The sequence below is a fragment of the Onychostoma macrolepis genome, chromosome 16 (assembly GCF_012432095.1).
Source record: "Onychostoma macrolepis isolate SWU-2019 chromosome 16, ASM1243209v1, whole genome shotgun sequence".
Classification (NCBI taxonomy): Eukaryota; Metazoa; Chordata; class Actinopteri; order Cypriniformes; family Cyprinidae; genus Onychostoma; species Onychostoma macrolepis.
Window position 1 is genome coordinate 16319333 of NC_081170.1, and position 19524 is coordinate 16338856.

A 19524-nucleotide genomic window follows, 5' to 3' on the forward strand; every position below is an offset into this window, starting at 1 on the left:
GGTGTAAATAAGAGACATTCAGTAATGAATTGACAAGAGAGAAAGTTACAAACAAACGAACTGACTGTCAGTCAGAAAGTGATCGACATTTCACGGCGCGACTTGCAAACGAGGGACCAAAGGTTAAGCGCCTAACTGGTTCGTCGACCTCAAATGGGAAATCATTTCTGGAAAACACTTGAACAGAAAGAAAGAAACTGAGCTGGGGGAACTCCTCGTGTTTTTCCTCCCAGGTTGTTTAATTTTCAGCGAAAGCTCCCAGAGCTCGAGGGAATCTGCAGGTTTGTGTGTGACAGGTTGAGCGGTCGCTATAGGTGGGAAGTAAACATGAGCACGGGAGCACGAGCACCATCTGTTTACCGGGACAGGACCCAACACCGGGGAAATCCGGCTGGCCACACAGTGACAGGCTGTTAAAACCGAACTTTGCCGTTAAGCACTACATTCAAAGCAGCCAAGGTGACTTTTCTCTGACGAAACGCTCCACTCACCGGTAACTCCACACTGACATCCGATCCGTCCAGCAACAGGACTCTGCATGTGATGGCGTCTTTGCTGTTGCCCGCCGCGGGGATGTGGACTACGGCTCCCCCGGTCACTACGATCGGCGCGTGAATCACCTGCTGCTGGTGCGCCTGCAGCACCGCGTTTCCGCCTCTGCCGGTCCCGTCCAGCTCGTCTGACGTCCGAAATCGTCGTTTTGACCGACGGCTAAACGTCCTGCGCAGAAAGCCCATCATCTTTTCCCCGCGAGACAGTGCTTTAATCAACCAGGGAAAACGGCACCGATACCGGACCGCTCAAGAGGAAGGCATCCAGCTGTTTCCCAGGCTTTCCGCGACGAAGAAAGGCGGCGTCTACCGGACTGAGCCGTTCAATGCAGCAGGGACAAGTCGGGATACGGCGACCTGTCACGAGCTCCGTTTCCTCGTGGCGCACGGGCTAGAAAACACGAGCGCACCTGCCAAAAACAAGAGAGGATACTCCGGTCCTTTCGCTCGGTTGAACAAAAAGTAATTGCGTTTTAATTGAACTTCTCCTCGCCTTCGCCGGAGTCCAGGTTCGGCTGAATGACGGCGCGTTAGTTCCTTTCTGTTATTGACCGAAACTGATGTACCTCTCAGGTAAGTCAACCAGAGGAACTGGCCAGGCAACCTGTTCTGCGCAAGCGTTAAATCTCAGAGCAACACTCAAACTTTTTTTCCCTCTTTGGGTCAGTGTGCGCGAGGCAGCGCTACCTGCTGGTAAGCCAAACAGTGGTCAATGTGAGGTTACCTTCACGAGAGCCACCATCACTGAATTCCCCAGCAACGACTACAAATCAAGCAGCCTTCATACTGTGCGGTGCAAGTGCATTAAGTCTGCTATCAGGAAACAATATGCGGCCAATAGTCAGCATTTCACGCACGCCCCCCCCAGACATCACCATGAATAAGAGAAGAGGCACGTGATAATTACAGATTTTATTTATTTATTAACAGAGGTGAATTTAATTATTCTAGTAGTGGTTTGGTTGGTCAGTCTCACAAAGAAGGTACAGGTAACACTTATATATATATATATATATATATATATATATATATATATAATATTTAAAGAATGTAGTTTATAGTTTGTTTTTTTAAAGTAAATTTACCATTTAGATTTTTTTGGCACAATTTTCAGGACATTTCAAGCTCATCTTGTCACCCTCATTTCTCATTACAAACTATAAAGTCTAGTTTTTATTATTGTAACATGAAAAACAAAAAGATATGAACATTTTTTTTTTTTTAAAGCAGGCTATTTATTCATCATGGCAGCATTTGTTTGAAGCCTTTAATCAAAATGGATTGATTTTTAGTAAATAGCATTACTGTCATTCATAAAAAGAAAATATCAAAGGGATTAATGTAGCAATGAGAATTGGGGAGTAAAATGTGCTTAATTGCTATGAAAATAATGTATTACAAAAAAGAGAGGAACTTTCAAATATTCTAAAAGTAGATTTTTAGATCTACTTTTACGTTGTTATTTTATGGACAATATGAGTTACATAGTTTTCCACTTAATTTAAGGGTGAAATGTGACCTGAACATTTCTTGACAGATTTTGTGAGATTCACCTGAATATAGCACTAGGGGTGTGTGTGGAACAGAGAAAGAGAGAGTATGTGTGCTATAGGGCCCTATAAGCTTATACGTGTCAAAGTGCTTTATGTTCTTCCTTGATCCGCACAGCTGTCAGGAGAGCCACAGCAAGAGAAGAGATTGTCCATCCATCTTTATCCAGACACACCCTCTACTCTCTGCCCCTTTTTCATCCGTCTTTATTGACAGTCGGATCACAGCTTCTTCCTTCACTTGTGTGTTTCAAACACTCCGTTCCTGTCCCTCGCTTCTTATCAACTGTTAGGTGTTGAGCTCTTTTTCATTCTCTCTCTGTACACCCTCAGAATGGCCTCGCACACAAAGGTGAACTGGCACTGAAAAACAAACATGCACAGAGCACAAGTAATGTCGGCATATCCAATAAAATCAATCTAAGACATTAAATCATTTGATCCAGTAGACGAATCTTTAAAAGCCATTTTAGCCATACATAGTGAGATACTACATCCAAACCACCATGACTTATCTCCTTTGACCCTTTCACATAGTTCTAAACGGCTGCCCTCTTTATATGCTATTTTTCGGGGTTCTATTGCATGGACAGACAAGTTTTGTTAAATGTCCATCTTTCCAACCCTTTTAATGAGTATGTGACTCCTTTGAGCTAAGTGTAAAAGGTCACTGCTGTTGTATTTGATCTGAAGATATGTTCTAACTGAATACGTAATTAAAGGTAAAGTATGTATTTTCTGCATCACTTCAAATGAAACTGCAAAGCGTTTTTTTTTTTTTTTACCAGCCCAGTTGGGCTGAACAGAATGGCTTCGGCTCAACCAATCTGTATGAGTTTGAGGCAAAACAATCGGTTTATCTTTGGAGAGAATGTTGTAACTTCTGAAACTCTGTTTGGTAGTGCCAAATGACACGTCTTTAACTTGTGCGTTTTGTCTGTGTGTGTATTTATACCGATGTCTGAACCAGCATGGCCCTCTGTTCTCTCATCAAGGTAATGATCTCTAGGGGATACACTGGCTTTTCCTTCTCCATCAGTGTCATGGCTGTCTCCATGGTGATCAACACACCCGTCCGTCCGATGCCAGCACTGCAGAAAAACATTCTCTTGGTAAAATGAGCACCTGATAACATCTATGTGTTTGTGTGCTGGAAGTCGTCTCACCTGCAGTGGACCATGAGAGGTACAGACTCCTCTCTCATACTTCTCATCGACTGGACAAAATCCAGGAAGTCTGAGGAATCTTCTGGTACCCCATGATCTGGCCAGGCGGCATACTGCAAATGAGTGATCGAGCGCTGCTGTCCCAACTGTAAAAAAGAAAAAAGAGAGGGAGAGAGAGAGAGAGAAAGAGGGTGAGGCTGAGTGCGAGAGAATGCTTGAATGAGTATGTATAAAAGCAAACAAGTATAAACATGCCTGTGTTTTGCCTTATGCAGAAGGATATTTATATCGAAGATTCTTAGAATGAAAGCATGTTTTATTGCCCATTTAGCTTTAGTTTTTATATAATCACTGTAACTTCAATTACTGGCACATGAGCACAAAAAGTTTGTATTGCTTGCTTTTCGGTTGGAATACGCATAAGAACATTTTCAGTTGCTGCCTTTGTAGATTTATAAATCTTTTGATGTAACATGAAATTCATAGAATTTAGGATTAAATCAGATGGTACTTGGGTTTTATAAATGAGGCCCCAGGTTCCTATCATTCTTTAAAACATTTTCAACTCCATATTACCTAAATACAATGACATTTCAAATTACCTCTTAGTTCTATCATGATCTTATAAGTGGGTGCAAGAAGAAGAAATGATCTTTAGGTGAGTCACAGTCTGAAGGCCAAAGTGGAAAAAAATAATTCATTTATTGTGACAAATCGGGCAGAAAGGAATAATTGGTTCGCAAGCTGTGTGGTACGAACACTCACACACTGGCATTTTTCCTGTACCCCCCAATCATCCTTTTCCTCTCTCCTTTTCTTTATTTTTTCATCTGAGACACACACACACACACCCTATATAGACGACGAACGTGTGATGTAACCTCCGTCTGCTGTCCGTGCTGAGATTAACTCCCACCAACAGAGACAACAGATGGGTCTCCTTTCTCCAGCAATGATAGATTGTTTGTGAGTGTGTGAGCATGTACTGTATGTGGATGTACATGTATGCGCACAGTCCCGTGCTCTCGACCACATCGGTACATGACCTGTTTGTCATGTTTACCATTGCACACAAATGCTCCCACACGTTGATGCTCTCTCACACACAAGAAGCTTTCACATCAACATGCCTAATGACAAAATTCTGTTTCAAATTAAACTTTAAACTCCAGCATAATGGGACTGACAGAGCATGAGTAATTACAAACATTTACATAAGAAACAGAATTTTGCCAAAACTAAGACTAGAATCATATACTTAGGTACCAAATTGGCTCTTGAGCATCTTGACCACGCATACAGCCGTGCATAATTTCATAAAACCTTTTTTTGAGATTAAAAAGCCCCCATGAAAGCACGGTTTTCTCTCTTCTGATGTATCTCCAGTTGAAACAGGAAGTTTGGGAAGGGCTTTTACCACTATGGCTGAATTTAGAATATCTTACAACTTTTACTATTTTTTATTCTATAAAGATAAAGAAATAGCAAAAATAGTAAGAATAGTATAATATTGCAAATTCAAATGTTCTATGAATCAAATGTTCTTACTATTTACTTGTATACATATGCTATATTCATACCATTTCTTACTTACTTTTTACTTATATACTTCTACTATTTCTGCCATATCTAATATAAGAATAGTCAGTATTAGAATAGTTAATCTATTTACTCATATAGCTACATAGGCCTATACCTATATAGTATATACTTATTTATTCTTACTCATTTACTCTTTTTGTTTCTTCCTAGTTCTGCAATATATAGTCTAAAGGCTGGAATAGAATACACAACTTTTAAAGTCCACGTGAACTGGAAGTTGGCACCGACTTTATTGCAGTGTAGTGACGTATTTCCAACTGAAACGGAATATTGAATAGAGGGTGGGGTTTTATTTTTGCACTCCTCCACTGTCTCTGACTCATAGCAACCTAACGGTTGGATGAGCGTGGTAACAGATATTCTGCCCAAGCCATCAAACTGAAGTCATCACAGAAGGAATGCCATTCCAGAGCGGAAGTAAATGTTCAGATTTTGATTAAAAATTACCATGACAAACAATTTTTTTCAGTGGATTAACTTGCACGGATTAATGAGATACTACATGTGAATGACACTAAAATCAGCTCAAAATATCAAACATGTTCAATAGCCTATCCTCGAATTGGATGGAATTGACCCTTTGCAAAAACCTGCCCTCCTTAGTTACTGTTGCCATCTCTGACGAGCCATGCGTCTCTCACACTACACATCATGTTCTTACGCAGTAAAAAATACATCACGGAGTAAAAAATTCATACTCTCCTGTCTGATTTGTTTGTCGGGCAAGATGGCGGATTCGGCGATATGATTGGTCAGATCGCCTGTCAATCAAGTTCTTTGCAAAGGGTCAATTATAGTCCGGAGTCTGTGACAATCACACACTACACGATTTTCTATGAAATCTGCCGACTCAAATCTGCAGACTGACTCTCTCCAGACTGTAAATCGGGGCAAAAATCGTGTAGTGTATTCCAGCCTTAAGAAAAGTAAAAGTGGTATTCTAGTATGTTGTCCCAAATTCATCCATAGATTGTGACTAGCATACTGGCACACTGCACATACGATTTTTCCCTTATAAAGATATAGTATAAAAATAACAATATGCTAGTGTGCTATTCTGAATTAAATTCACCCATAGTTAGTTGATAACTTTATAGCATACTACTCAAAGTATTTCTGCCATATATGATATAAGAATAGTTAAAGTTACATGCTAGTAATACTCCGAATTATGCCATGGTTTGTGTCTAGCAAACTACTCATGCTGTTTTTCCTCATACAAAGATATATGCTGAATTCGGAACCACGCACTAGAATACTATTACTATTTGTACCACATTGTTATATGGCAGAAATAGTTAGAGTAGTACATGTTTCTGAATTTAGCAACAGTATAAGACTAACAGTATGCTGGTAGTAGTAGCTGTAGTTGTTGAGCCGAATTCAGTCTAAGGGATATTTGGAGGAGGAACTTTCTGATTCTACAGAGCATGTGTTTGGACAAAAATCTGTCTAGTGCAGGATGAGTCATCAACATTTTTACTCCCTTTCCCAAAGGAGAAAGACTGTAAAGTTTAAAAGTGCATTTTGTCAACCCATGAGTACACTAAGCCACAAACTCATATTTTAATTTCTACTGTATACCTGTATATATAACTGTGTATATTCTATGAGTATTATATGCAGCTTTATATAAGTGATTACACTAGCTCTTGTTTGCTTCTACTGCACCTCACAGAGGTGGTGTTCATTTAAAAGTATGTCCAGTGTTACCTGAGTATTTGTGAGTGTTAGTTCTCGAGTAACGTATGCCAGGTTACACTCCTCTGAGTGACAGCACACCTGAAGATACCCATAATCCCTCACTTCAGGGGGATGCGGCCAGTATTGGTGGCACTTGGTCTGTGGAAATTTAAAAGAGATTACTGAGCATAGAAAAAAAAATACACACACACACACACACACACACACACAATTGTGCTCCCTCTCTCTCTCTCTCTCCCTCCCTCCCTCACACACAGATTTTATTAAATCATCCCTTTGGAAAAGAATGCAGAGCGCTTGGTTACCAAGCAACAGTCAAGCCGAGCCGAAGAATACGGTACTCACAATAAGCTGTCCTTGGGGGACTGGAGGTGTGTGATGGGTATCGTCTGATTAGGTGTGTGTGTGTGTGTGTGTGTGAGATTGTTAATAAGAGTCTTTCTAGCGTAAAGGTGGGTTCCTGTCTTGAGTATGTGTGTATAATGTTCATGTTTATTAATATTGCAGCACACTGTGTAACTCTTTGTGTAGTTTCTAACTGTTTATGTGTTGAAGTACCCGTCCTCTCTCGGTCAGTGTGGTGAGCATGACGATGACACTGACGTTCTGCTCCCACACACTCCTCCAGAAGTGTGTACAGGTGTGCGGCAGTGGACCCTGAGCTGCTATGTACCGCAAAACACAACCTGCTGGCTCAGTCTGACAGACACACACACACACACACATTGCTGAGTCATCAGTGTCATCTAGAGCCAAAAATTAAAACCATTCACAACTAGAAAAATCAAATACTGAATGGAAACGAGGCAGACAGGTAGTGATCCATACCTTCACGCGACTGGCATTGATGTAATCATCCCCCTCTTCCTGCAGCACCACTCTGGTGATGTCATCTGAAAGAGAAGTATGAACGAGCAGAGAATGAGGAAGAGGGATTTACAGATTATGTGAAAACACCTCCGACGACTAGTTTTAAAGAGCATTATGCCTCATTTCCCGATCGAAAGCTTATACACAAATGAATAAAATGATATGTTTGACCTTAGCCTGTAATCTACTCCAGTATGGTAGTTTAGTTCAATCTCATCATGGTCATCCAGCAACCACTCTCTTCTTGTAAAATACACACTTTATTAAATTCACACTTTATCAAGCATTCCCTAGCCTTGCCGTTGCTAGTGCTGCAGTACCCTACTATCACTTTACAGCACTCCGTCTAGCAGAAGGATGTTACTTAATAAAATAGTTTGAAGTTTTAATGTGTGTCTTTAATATACCTAGGGCTGCGTTTTGACTAGTTGTCGTCAAACGATTAATCGCATCCAAAATAAAAGTTTTTGTTTACATAATATATGCACGTGTACTGTACTATATTCTTGTGTATATTATGTTTATAATCTTTGTATAAAAAATTTTAAAAAAAATTAAATATTTTATATATATATATATATATATATATATATATATATATATATATATATATAAATATATATATAAGTGTAAATATGTAACATGTAAATATTTTCAAAATATATACTGTATGAATGTGTATTTCTATATACATGATAAATATACAGAGTACACACACATACATTATGTAAACAAAAACTTTTATTTTAGATGCAATTAATCGCAATTAATCATTTGACAGCACTAGTTTTGACCTATCCAATGACCTATTCCAATCTCAGTTCAGTTTCATTTAGATACATTTTAATAGGTCACTTTAAAATATAAACTTTTAAATGGTGACTGTTATTAAAAACATACTTTTATGATCACTACAGCAAATTGTCGAGACACGTTTAGGAACGTCAAAACATTTATTGTTTGCATTTCATGATAAAACTGACTGACTGTCAATTTTCAGCACAAAATCAATCTTGTAATTTAAGAAATAATATCGATTTGTCAATATTAAGATTGAATACAATCAAAAAAATGTATCTCATCATCCCATTCCCAGCCCTAATAGTAACAATTTTCAAGCAATAACACCATATTGTGAATATAGGCATTACAGGCCACAATTATTCAGTTTAGCATGTGAAAAAATTTTATCAGGAAAGCAATAAAACTTACATGGTAATACATCTTTGTACCGATTCTTGTCCATATTCTCAGACTGTTTTGCGCAACACATTGACATGCCTTCTTTCTTCTTGTACAACTTCTGTGAGTAGTAAAACACACATACACATGCACGGATGACAATTATCAGCAATGCACACACATGCCAACTGAGACGTGCTGTAAAATATTCACATGCTCCAACCTCAAAGTGCAGAAGCAATGTGCCAGTGACCAATCCCCTCTCCAGACGGGTCATGGACTCCTCTAGCGTCTCTCCAGATGGCTGAGCGGACAGTGAGGATATTTCACCCGGAAGGGTGAGACCTTCACCTAACTGTAGTGTGGGTTCAACTCGCAAAGAGACACCTGTAAACAAACGCTGTTTGTGGTTTCTGGATGTACAAGCTAAATGCACAAGACACATCAATGATCAAATTAATTCCCCTCAAATCACATTTGCACACATGCACATCAACAAAAATCGTACCTTTGCGGCGTACAAGCAATGCAAGTTCCTTGCTGTGTGACTCTCGGCTTGCTTTGATGAACATGACTACCTGCTGATGTGTGTGTTCTGAAATGTCCCGCCCATTTATCAACAGCACCTGATCGCCCTCCATCAGCGGAGGCACACAGCGACTTGCCTGCAACACAGTCAAAATTTGTACAACTACAAAAACCAAGAACCCATTCATATTCAAAAGCAGAAAGGATTTTTATGGTTTACCGGAGATGTAGGGTTAACATGAGAGATGGCCAGGGGCATCTTCTGGTCCACGCCTCCCTGAATATCAGCCAACAATATTCTGATACATGGTCTACCACACAAAACTCTATCTGAATGCAATTTAAACAATGATGATAAATACATATTGTGAACCGACTCACTTTAACATTGAAGCCAAACTTCCCATCTTGGTCTGGGTTGATCCTCACAAGTAGCAGATCCCCATCAGCTGTCACACTCTGCGTACATATAACCACAAAAATAGACCCTTTGAAGCAGGCAGGACAGGAAGAGGGTCAGAAAATGGAAGACTCTGAAGTCTAGCTATAAAATACTGACATATTATCATATATGTAGACATTTCTTACAACAAATAATAAAAAACACAATTGAGTGCTTCAAACGTGACCTCAGAATATTGTTGTTCTTTTGTGAGTAGACAGCTTCATTCTCAGCTGTTTTGCACACTGATAACAATAGCTTCGATTTAATAAAAATGTCATTGTGCTGTTCAATGACAGCAGCAGAGTTGCATGAACTCCACAAGTTTGTGTTCTCCGCCATGATTTGAGAATGATCCAGAGCAACTTGTGCTTCAATGGTGAAAATGTGACCTAGAATTAGCACATCATTGTAAAGTTTCATAACTTAAGTTTCCGAAATCCTAAAAACTTGTAGTCTCAGACTTTTGGACCCCACTGTAGTTTTAGAGTTTTTTCATGCCCTAGTCTCGTGAGCAGGGAGATAGATTTTCAGTGACTCATCAGCATGACTGTAGTATCAGTGTACTGCTTGGATTTGTCAGAATGGCAAACACTGGATATTATTTCTGACAGCTGACCACCCTGATGCTGGACTCGGTCCTTTGGTTTAGGTCCTGTGCCTTTTGTTGCATACAGCGTTCGCTGTTTAGCAATGTTTTGATTGCTTTTCTGAAACCCAATCAAGCCGTTTTCCTGACCACATCACAAATGATAATAGATTTAAGTCTGTTCCAGGATGAATCTACTGACGACATCTGTCAAGAGGATGTCTGGGATATTTAGTTTGAATTAAAAAATGAAGCCCATTTTAGGACCAAAAATTATATTTAAATTACAAATGTATTTATTTTTCCACAATTTTTTTTAACTTCTCTATGACCTTCCCTACAGCTCCTGGAAAAAATAACACTTTGCTGCATTTCTGCATAATCTAATATAGTTTTTAACTGCCCCATCCATCAAACACAACCATCCACACTCTGCACTGAAATGAGCCACAGGGAACTTCTTCATTCCAACCACTCATTTTTGACGCAATGATCCTTTGGAAACATATGCAAAGAAGCTTTGAAGTTAAGAAACTGTTGTGAAACACATTTCCCTTGATCTTGCATCATTGGCTATCATGTACAATAACACTCACCTTATCCCAGATGTGCAAATCATCCTCTTCGGTGATGATATCATCACTATGAGACCAACTACCACTCGTCCGCCCCTCCTCCTGAGGTTTCCTTCAGTGCAATCAGTTTTAATAAGTTACTTTGAGTGTGCTGTTGAATACATATGTGTGGCTGAAAGACTGTGTGCATTTGCATATGTAGAGTAAATTTGCCTGTAAGTATAGAACACATCTTCACTCTCAGTCACATAGCTCATTTCATTGGTCAGGTTGTCCACAGATGATGGGCGTGGCTTACGGAAGTCATGACGTAAACGAGGACTCCGCCTAAAATGATATATTCATAAGATATATTCATTATAAACACTTTTCCTTATATTAACCTTATAAGACTAAGACATTGTTTAAAATGTATGTGTGATATATATATATATACTAAAAATGTATCAAAAGCCAAAACTTGACCTTGAACTATTGAATGGCAGTACACACAAATACATTTCATTCTATGTTAAAATACATTAAATAGCTCTAATCCATTAAATGTATTTGAGTGTATTTGAACACTGTTACCAGTTGGGCGTGTTGGGTGGTGACCGTGAGGGTAGACTCTTTGTCTCTAGGTGTTCCACTGAGTTGGACCTCACCGCAGGGTTCAACATTTTCTCACCAATCAGCTTTCGGTACAGTGGGACAGAGCTTTAACAAAAATATATGCAATTAAACTCACACACTCATTTGGTGGAGGCAGCAATGAACTCTAATTAACTCCAGCAATAAAGAACACAGTAATTTCTAAGAATGGCTCCATCGTGACTCTGCATGTGTACCTAAGTTTTGAAGCCGAGTGAGAGGGTTTCCTGTTGTAGAATGTATGGTGGTCCACGCAGGATTTCCATAGATTTTTACAGGCACGTGAACTTGGCATGGAAAGAGAAACCACGTGGTGACCCAGCTCACCCTGTACCACACATATAAATGAGGAAAAAAACAACATAATACAACACAAGTTTCACACAAAGATGTTGATTTTTCAGTATTCAACATCTTTGAGGCATTAAGTGTCTGGCTTTAATATGGTAATTATTTTGCTTTTTGTTTTGAAGGAAGAGCATGATTAATCATGCATATCTTACATGTTTCCGGCGTAGGTGGACAAAGAACCGTTTTCTTTTGAATGAAATTTTGATGATGTTAATCCTGGAAAAAAAGCAGCCATTCAAAAAGCAGCCTCCTCGTCAAAAACAAAGTACACCAAAAACAAAATAAGAGATACTGTTTCCAGGGCTCTTAATTACACTAATAACAGTAATTTTCCTTTTCTACAGTGTTTGTATCTCATCCATTGTAATGATAATCACAGCTCTGACAAACAGAGCCATAGCATTGTCAAACGTCATTCATAACAGCTGTAAACATCAATGTAAGATGCTTAAAAACTGTGTTTTACAAAGAACATACATCAAGCATATATGCATTTACAAATAAAGTGAGCAAAAACATGCAAGAAAGAATCTGATTGGTCAAAACTTACCAGGGGAAAAAACTAGAGCAAATTAAATGGCAAAACAAAGCCACGCCCCCTGATGTAATGCCCACCCAGAGGGCAGGGTTGTTAACATCCTATAAATAGGGATTTAAAAAAAATTAAATAAATTATTAACATAAACCACTTTAAAACAATATTAACAGTTATTTCTTATCATTTTGGGAGAAATTGGAAAAACACAGGATTTTCAACTTAAATCATAGTACCTGAGCATGATGTAGCTCCACTCCATACAGGTCTAATGTTCTCGCTGTGTTCAAATAGCACAGCTCAGCTTCACTCTGAGACAAACCTCTGAAGCACATTCAGACATGTACAATTAATAAATGTGTGTTTGTGTGTGTGTGTGTGTGTGTGTATGAATGAATGTATATGCTGACATACTTGTGCTGTGGATGCAGCGACTCTACTTTCAAAAGGAACTCTTGGTCTTGGTCAGGAAGAAAATGGGTCTGACTGAGGAATCCGGCAGGAGTTTCAGAGACATAGTCTCCAAGCTCAGCTGTCAATCAAACAGGAGTATTAGAACGCTACGTTTGAGAAACAGTGATTGTATGTGCTTTGTTCATTCATCTCCAACTTTGACAGTGCCATTAACCCCAGCTATTTCCTGGAGAACTCATGCCCCCTACAAGCACACAGACACATCCTCTGCAATATCAATAATGTTTCTATGGCAGGGCTGCCAATCACAATGTGAGAAGGTGTAATTTCCACAACTTACACTGAACAGAGTAAGAAGCCAGTACCACGGCTGAGCTTAAAGGACACTTTAATCTGCAATAAAAACACACCATGATATTTTCAGATACAACAAGTAGGGTTGTGACATCAGGTTTTTTTATTTGTATTTGTCAATATTAAATATTTGGTATTTAATTGTCAGGGGGCATATGTCCATAATGTATTATAATTCTATACACACAATAGTATGTTTATCGACCACACACAACCTCACAACCCAAGAGTTATATCTCCCTGAGCTTTCATCTCTAACCAGAATCACCAGTTTTTCAAAGTCTGCATAACCAGCATCCTGCATGTATTATAATGATGTGGGTTGCTGGTATTTTTGATCATTAAATTCATAAAAACAATACAAAAATAAAATAAAAATAAATACTATATACACAATGCCTCTAAAGTACATTGGTTATATTTTATAATTTCAACAATATACCTTTTTCAAAATAAATGAATAGTTATCCTTCTGTCTTTCATATTGTAAATTATAATGTTACGATTCCTAAATTCAGTTGTAGCATAAAAAAAAAATACTGGTTTTACTTATAAATGGTAAACATTTCTAATACCTTTTATTTATCCGTTATTAGCCTAACATGAAAACATTTATTGTGTCATCTGCATCAGTTAGAATTTGATATTACTTTCTCTTAAGACTAGAGTAATTGCTGCTAAAATTCACCTTTACCATCACAGGAATAAATGACCATTTAAAATAGAAAGCAGTTATTTTAAATTGTCAAAATATTTCACAATATTACTGTTTTTACTGCATCGTTATTGAATAATTGCAGCCTTGGTGAGCATAATGTCTTTCAAAAAAAGCTTACCAACCAAAAAGTTTTGAATGGTAGCGTGGGTGCAAAACAACAAATATTTACCTCCCCTCACAAATGTCCTTTTTAATTTGCAAGAAATAAAAATGCCTGCAAAACAAAACAAGGGTCAAAAACTACTCAATTCATATAAATAATATATATATATATATATATATATATATATTATATGAGATGTACCTGGTCTGCTCATGCTGGAGGGAGTTTGGGTCAGAGATGAAGAACCGCACTCTAAATATTAAAAAGAACGGAGCAGAACCTGAGGGAATAACAGTGGGAGAGAGAGCGCAAAGGACACAGTCAGAGGAAAAGCACCTTAAAAAAAAAATGCAAGCAATATATTCATTGATCAGAGTTACATTTAAGCTCAGTATCATAGTATTTCTAGAAAAAAAAGGGAAGGAAACTGGTTTTGGCAATTCCCCAGAAATCTAAAGCAATTTATTAAACCGTAATTTAAAGTCAAAAAAGCAGGTGGGCGCTGAAGCGTGAGTTGCAATCACCGTCTGTGCCTTATTGCATACACATCATGTCTGATGACTCAAGTAAGTTGATTAATTAAATCAGCCACCTCCAATTCTCATGAGAAAACAAACATGTGTTTCCTGATGCGCTTTTAAAGGAAACAAAATTCTTTGTTCTCCAATGACATAACTCATATTACACACTCATCAAACATGTGCACTCTATGCCCGCATGAAATCTGATTCCACAGAACTTCAGCAAAAAGCCCTGCAGATTTCCACAGAATTCAAACAGCATTCTATATATGCATTCTCTGTTTAACATAACTGCATTTCTTTAAAAATATTTGTTATAGCTGACCAATATTAAAATGCTATATTATTTTGACGAAACACATAAATAAAACACATAAATAAAAATAATTGATTAAAAAAATTTATCTTAAATGCTGCAACTTTAAATGAACATTAAATGATGGCAAAGGGAATCTAAATGTAAAAAGTAGGGGGAAAGAGCATGCAAAATTAAATAAGCAATCTGATTTTCCACCACAAATGTAAAACAATTATATTGACTCCAGGTGGGCCTGTGTGTGTGTGTGTGCTTTCTCTCTCACCCTTCAGCTGTTTCTTAAAGGGCTTGTTAGGGTCCAGCCACCTCTGAAATGACAGATTTAATCAGTTAAACAACTGAAACCATCATGTTTCTTTAGACAGGGCATTACTTTTCTCTATTTCTGGGTCACAGCGATAAACACTTGCTCTTTTGCAGCCACTCATTCATTTACCGGAGAGCTGGATGTGTCCTCACTGATCTGCAGGCTAAAGTACTGCTTTTCCACTATGTTGAGGTGTTCGCAAGCCAAGTCGAACAGCAGATGACCAGCATCATGTTTCTGCAAGGCAATAACACATGCTTTCCCATTAGGAATTGTACCAGTTTACCAAATCTATATTTATAAAGTGACCATATTCTTCAGGGGTTAACATACAGTAGCATAAAAAACCATATCAATTGTGAATATTATCACAACTGTGTCCTATTTTAATATATTTTAAAATGTGATTTATTTCTGTGATGGCAAAGCTGAGTTTTTAGCAGTCATTACTCCACTCTTCAGTGTCACATGATCCTTCAGAAATCATTCTAATATAATGATTTGATGATCAAGAAACAACTTATTATTATCAATGTTGTAAATGGTTGTGCTACTTAATATTTTTGTGAAAACAGTGATACATTGTATTGAGGATTAAAAAGAACAAGTTATTTGAAATAGATTTTTTTTAGATAGAATTGTTTTTGTTATATTGTAAAGGTCCCTTTATGGTCACTTTTGCTCAATTTAATGCTTTCTTGGCTGAATAAAATAATTTCTTAAAATATAATTCAGTGATAGCAAATGATTTGTACTGAAACATGCTGAAATTATAACATTTATTTAACTATATTCATAATTAAGTTTAAGTAATTAAATTAAATTGAGCATTTAAAAACTAATATTAAATTAATTTATGGAATTGAATTAGCAGAGAGACAAACTCTTCTATTATCCAGTCAATGTTATCAGTTATGTTAACACTGTCAATAATAATGAAGTCAATTAACATGAATCTGCATTTTAATACCCATTTATTATTTTTCCTGTTTAATTTTAACTCACTTATACCTTTGGACCCTCAGGCCCACTGTCCTCATTTCTATCATCTAGCATAAGACCCTATTTCCTGTTGACTTCATGATTGTTTCTGCCTGGCAAACGTGCCTGAGTGCACGTGAGGGTGGGTGGCTGTCCTTCAGAATATGAAGCCAAGGTTGCAGCAGCGCAATATGGAACATGAGAAGAGAAGCACCAGTGTAATATCCATCTCCACCCTCGGACTGCCAATAAAGGCAAGCTCATGAACACATGCACATTACTTCTCTCTCTCTAGGGCTTTAACAGTCATATTCGCTCATCCTACGATCCAAAGACATCTGCATACACTCTTATACTCACACTGACAGTAAAATTTTGGGTTGTGCCATCAGGGAAGAGCACTACACAGAGTAGGCCGGAGCGCGGCATGTGTGTATGTTTGGACAGTTCAGCGCGTCCAAGAGCAGTGATCTTGTTTCCAAGTACACACCATGGGGATGTCATCTCCGAACCCTGTCACATAGGCACACCTGCCAAAACAAGGAGTCAGACAGGTTAAACGCAAGCACTTGTTCCAAACGTGAAGGTGACGATGACGAAGATTATGACTACCTGTAATAAAATAACGTGACACATGTGCAGAACTTCTGTACATGCCGTTCCAATGTTATGAAACCAATGTATGCAGTACATTCTCTTACTGTGTGCAACAGACATTTAAAAAACATGTTGTGAATTGCATCTGATGACGAGACCTTTGCAAATCCCTCGTAACTGTAATTATACATCCTGTGCAGAGAACGTTCCGCCCCAAATGATGGATGGACAGGTCAGCACAGATAATGTGCCTATGACAAGCTCACCGAAATTAATGAAAATGTTAATCTTAAGAAAACATATCACATATTTAGAACCAGTCAGCCTGTTTTTAAGACCACACTGTTTGTGGGAGGCACTTTAACTTTTCATAACATCAAAATGGTGCTGCATGCTATGATGTCATCAACATGCAGAATCAAGTCAGTTTCTAAGCATTTGGGTTTCATTAACTCTCTCTTACTCATCCATTTCTCTACTTCATAGATACTTACACACTCAGTCACACTAACTAGGTCTAAACATGTTCTCACATTGTTTTTCACACTCTTCTCTTCTCCTCCCAGCACAGTCCAGGAATGTGGACTATTTTACTACCCAAAGAGAAAAGAAAGAGCGAGAAAGAGTTTCACTGCAAAGACTGAGTCAGAGAAACACTCCCTCCTACTTTCTCCTTAAAACCATAGTAAAAGTGAGAAATATACTGAAAATTTCATTCCTTATTGTCCTACACTGTCAAAGAGTGATCAAATGCAGATGTTACGGGGGAGGACATTCATGCATCCATCACAGCCAAATTTAGATTTAAAGCAGAAAGCAGCTTTGATCTTCAAACACACTCGGTGCAACAGTGACTTAATGTTCTGTGGAAAGTGTATTTTATTTTGTATGTTGCATATTTTATGTTATTCTGTCTTGTCACGGTGTTCTACATACTTTATATATTCGGAGACAAATCTGTGTTTTCATTTGTAAAAACAATACATAAAGTAAGTAATGTTTTTAATACTATACTAAAAACGCAGTTTTCAGTGTGGTTTGGTCGACATTTATCATTTTTATAATTGGCTGTACGCAAAAACAAAATAAGGTTTCTTTACACGGCCAAGTTAAGGCTGATCTGTGCCTGCTTAAAATTGAGTGTAAAGATATAATGCAGCATAAAAGCCTAAATTATGCTTGCTCTGACTCACCTTTATCCCTAGGATCACAATATACAGTTGTAATTGCTGTGTAAATGCACCTCTTAAATGACACTTCAGAAGCACTTCTGTGCCACCTTTGCGGTGTAAATTTGGCATATGTCCCTATTTAAGGCGTCTTGACATTGCCAAGTTAGGGCTGCTCTGTTCCTGCTCAAAATTCAGCATAAAGACATAATGCTGCACAAGAGCCAGACAAAATTATGCCTGCGCTAACCCACCTCAACCCTAATATCAAAGTATACAGTTGTAATTGCTGTGTAAATGCATTTATGCCACCCCTGAGCAGAATTAAACAGTCTGTGTAAAAACACTCGTCACTTCAGAAGCACATCTCTGCTACAGTCTGGCCCTGCGTCCCAATGTGCATACTATCCACCCTATCTGCCCTAAATAGTATTGAAAATTACTAATATCACACAAAATTTAGGATGGATAGTATGCACACTGGGACTCAGGCAAAGTGTAAATTTGGCATTAGATAATTAAAAATGAGTGTATATACTGTATATACAGCATGTTTTGGCAGTACTGTATGCAAAACATTCATGTCAATAAAATATTTTGTAATTTGAGATAGAGAAATAGTGAGAGAGAGGCAGTGAATTTGATACAGACATAAATCTGTTGTCCTATGGAAATGCCATGTTATTTGATACTAACATTATGACAGTTCATGTTAAGAGCCTGCAGGTATTTCAAATTAAGCAACATTAAATCACTCTTATTTTCAGACCTTACCTTACCTTACAGATCCTGATCCTGGACGCTCTCTGGGACTCTTCTGCAGTTGCAGAAGTTGTATCTCTGAGACTAGGGAAATTATAGTGACTTGACACAGACGTTTAGCAGGTTTTGTCTCACTTTCTGACAAACTAAAACACACTTCAGAAGTCTAAAGTATATATATATTTACTTTCACTCACACGTTTGGCGAGCATTAAAAGTTAATGTTTACCAGTAGCTCAATTACAAAGCGCTACCCGCTCGAGCTCACTTTTGAGAGGCGATATTTACGAGGTAGGAAGTGCAATTACTTCAGACCATACTTAAAAACAAAGGCCTTTCCGACTCTAAATACGGCAATATAAAGTATTTGAAACACAATAGCAAGACTGGACATTTCAACACGAGAAACAAGCAGCTCAAAGTTTCTGTGTGAGACACGGGCTTTTCTGGGTGTGACGTCTTACGTTTCTGACTCAAGTCCACGCTGATCTGCTCGGTCTCCGGGAGTCCGGTTCTGTCAGATCTCAGAACCGAACTGTCACGAAACCGAACAGCCCTACACCAACATTTGGGCTCGAATGCACGTTTCGGATTGAACGGAACAACAAGTTTCGGAGTTTATCGCGATATCTCCCAAGAACCATTCAAGAGTGAACAGATTTGTTGTTTTTACAGCCAAATATGCGTCATTTCACATTTTCCTTCCCCAGCCCACAAATCTGGGGTCCAAACGGGACATTCCACAGCATAGAAAAGCGTCAGAAAGTTACCTGCTTGAGGTGCTGTCAATGTCTCTGCGATGCTAGAGGTGCTTATAGTTCCCCGTGATGAGAGAAAACTTTCCATGTTAAGGCGATCATGGTTGCAGGTGTCGGTAAACTTCCGGATTATGTTTTTTTTTCTTCTTCTTCTTCTTCTCCGGTTTCCTTCGGGAGGGCAATCACGGCGTCACTGCGCTCAACACGAGTTCAAGATTTATCGCGAACAAATGTAGTGTTATTATG

The 19524-nt window shown here is 38.3% G+C and overlaps 2 protein-coding genes across 4 annotated transcripts in view; both read right to left on the reverse strand.

Annotated features, from left to right (window-relative positions):
• epb41l4b (erythrocyte membrane protein band 4.1 like 4B) overlaps positions 1–1304 on the reverse strand; it is a 29491-nt gene extending 28187 nt beyond the window's left edge. The window contains exon 1 of the mRNA XM_058746495.1: positions 492–1304. Coding sequence (XP_058602478.1) covers positions 492–740 — 249 coding nt within the window. The 5' untranslated portion in view covers positions 741–1304. The remainder of the gene's footprint in view (positions 1–491) is intronic.
• Positions 1305–1592: 288 nt separating this feature from the next.
• On the reverse strand, positions 1593–19421 carry ptpn3 (protein tyrosine phosphatase non-receptor type 3). 3 transcript variants are annotated; one of them, XM_058746493.1, is made up of 27 exons: positions 19291–19420; positions 18538–18604; positions 16353–16522; positions 15141–15248; positions 14970–15012; positions 14069–14147; positions 13934–13978; positions 13033–13085; positions 12693–12810; positions 12515–12602; positions 12294–12382; positions 11896–11959; positions 11590–11720; positions 11333–11458; positions 10973–11086; positions 10781–10871; positions 9535–9612; positions 9374–9430; positions 9134–9290; positions 8849–9012; positions 8656–8746; positions 7402–7466; positions 7132–7272; positions 6583–6711; positions 3268–3413; positions 3057–3192; positions 1593–2464 (listed from the first exon to the last, which is right to left on the reverse strand). In XM_058746493.1, the coding sequence occupies exons 3-27, from the start codon at positions 16494–16496 to the stop codon at positions 2384–2386; spliced, it is 2538 nt and encodes an 845-aa protein (XP_058602476.1). In that variant the 5' UTR covers positions 16497–16522; positions 18538–18604; positions 19291–19420; the 3' UTR covers positions 1593–2383. The 3 variants fall into 3 exon arrangements, with proteins under 3 accessions (XP_058602476.1, XP_058602477.1, XP_058602475.1); XM_058746494.1 differs by having other exon boundaries at positions 18533–18604; XM_058746492.1 differs by lacking the exon at positions 18538–18604 and having other exon boundaries at positions 1594–2464; positions 19291–19421.
• Between the last annotated feature and the right edge of the window lie 103 nt (positions 19422–19524).

Excerpts from the sequence above, each read along its gene's own strand:
- ptpn3 (XM_058746493.1), bottom strand. The coding sequence starts at position 16,496 with ATGACATCCCCATGGTGTGTACTTGGAAACAAGATCACTGCTCTTGGA. Across the intron at positions 12,383-12,514 it reads TGGAGCTACATCATGCTCAG|GATGTTAACAACCCTGCCCT; the intron begins GTACTATGATTT and ends CCCTATTTATAG. Across the intron at positions 11,960-12,293 it reads TGCTCTAGTTTTTTCCCCTG|GATTAACATCATCAAAATTT; the intron begins GTAAGTTTTGAC and ends CTTTTTTTCCAG.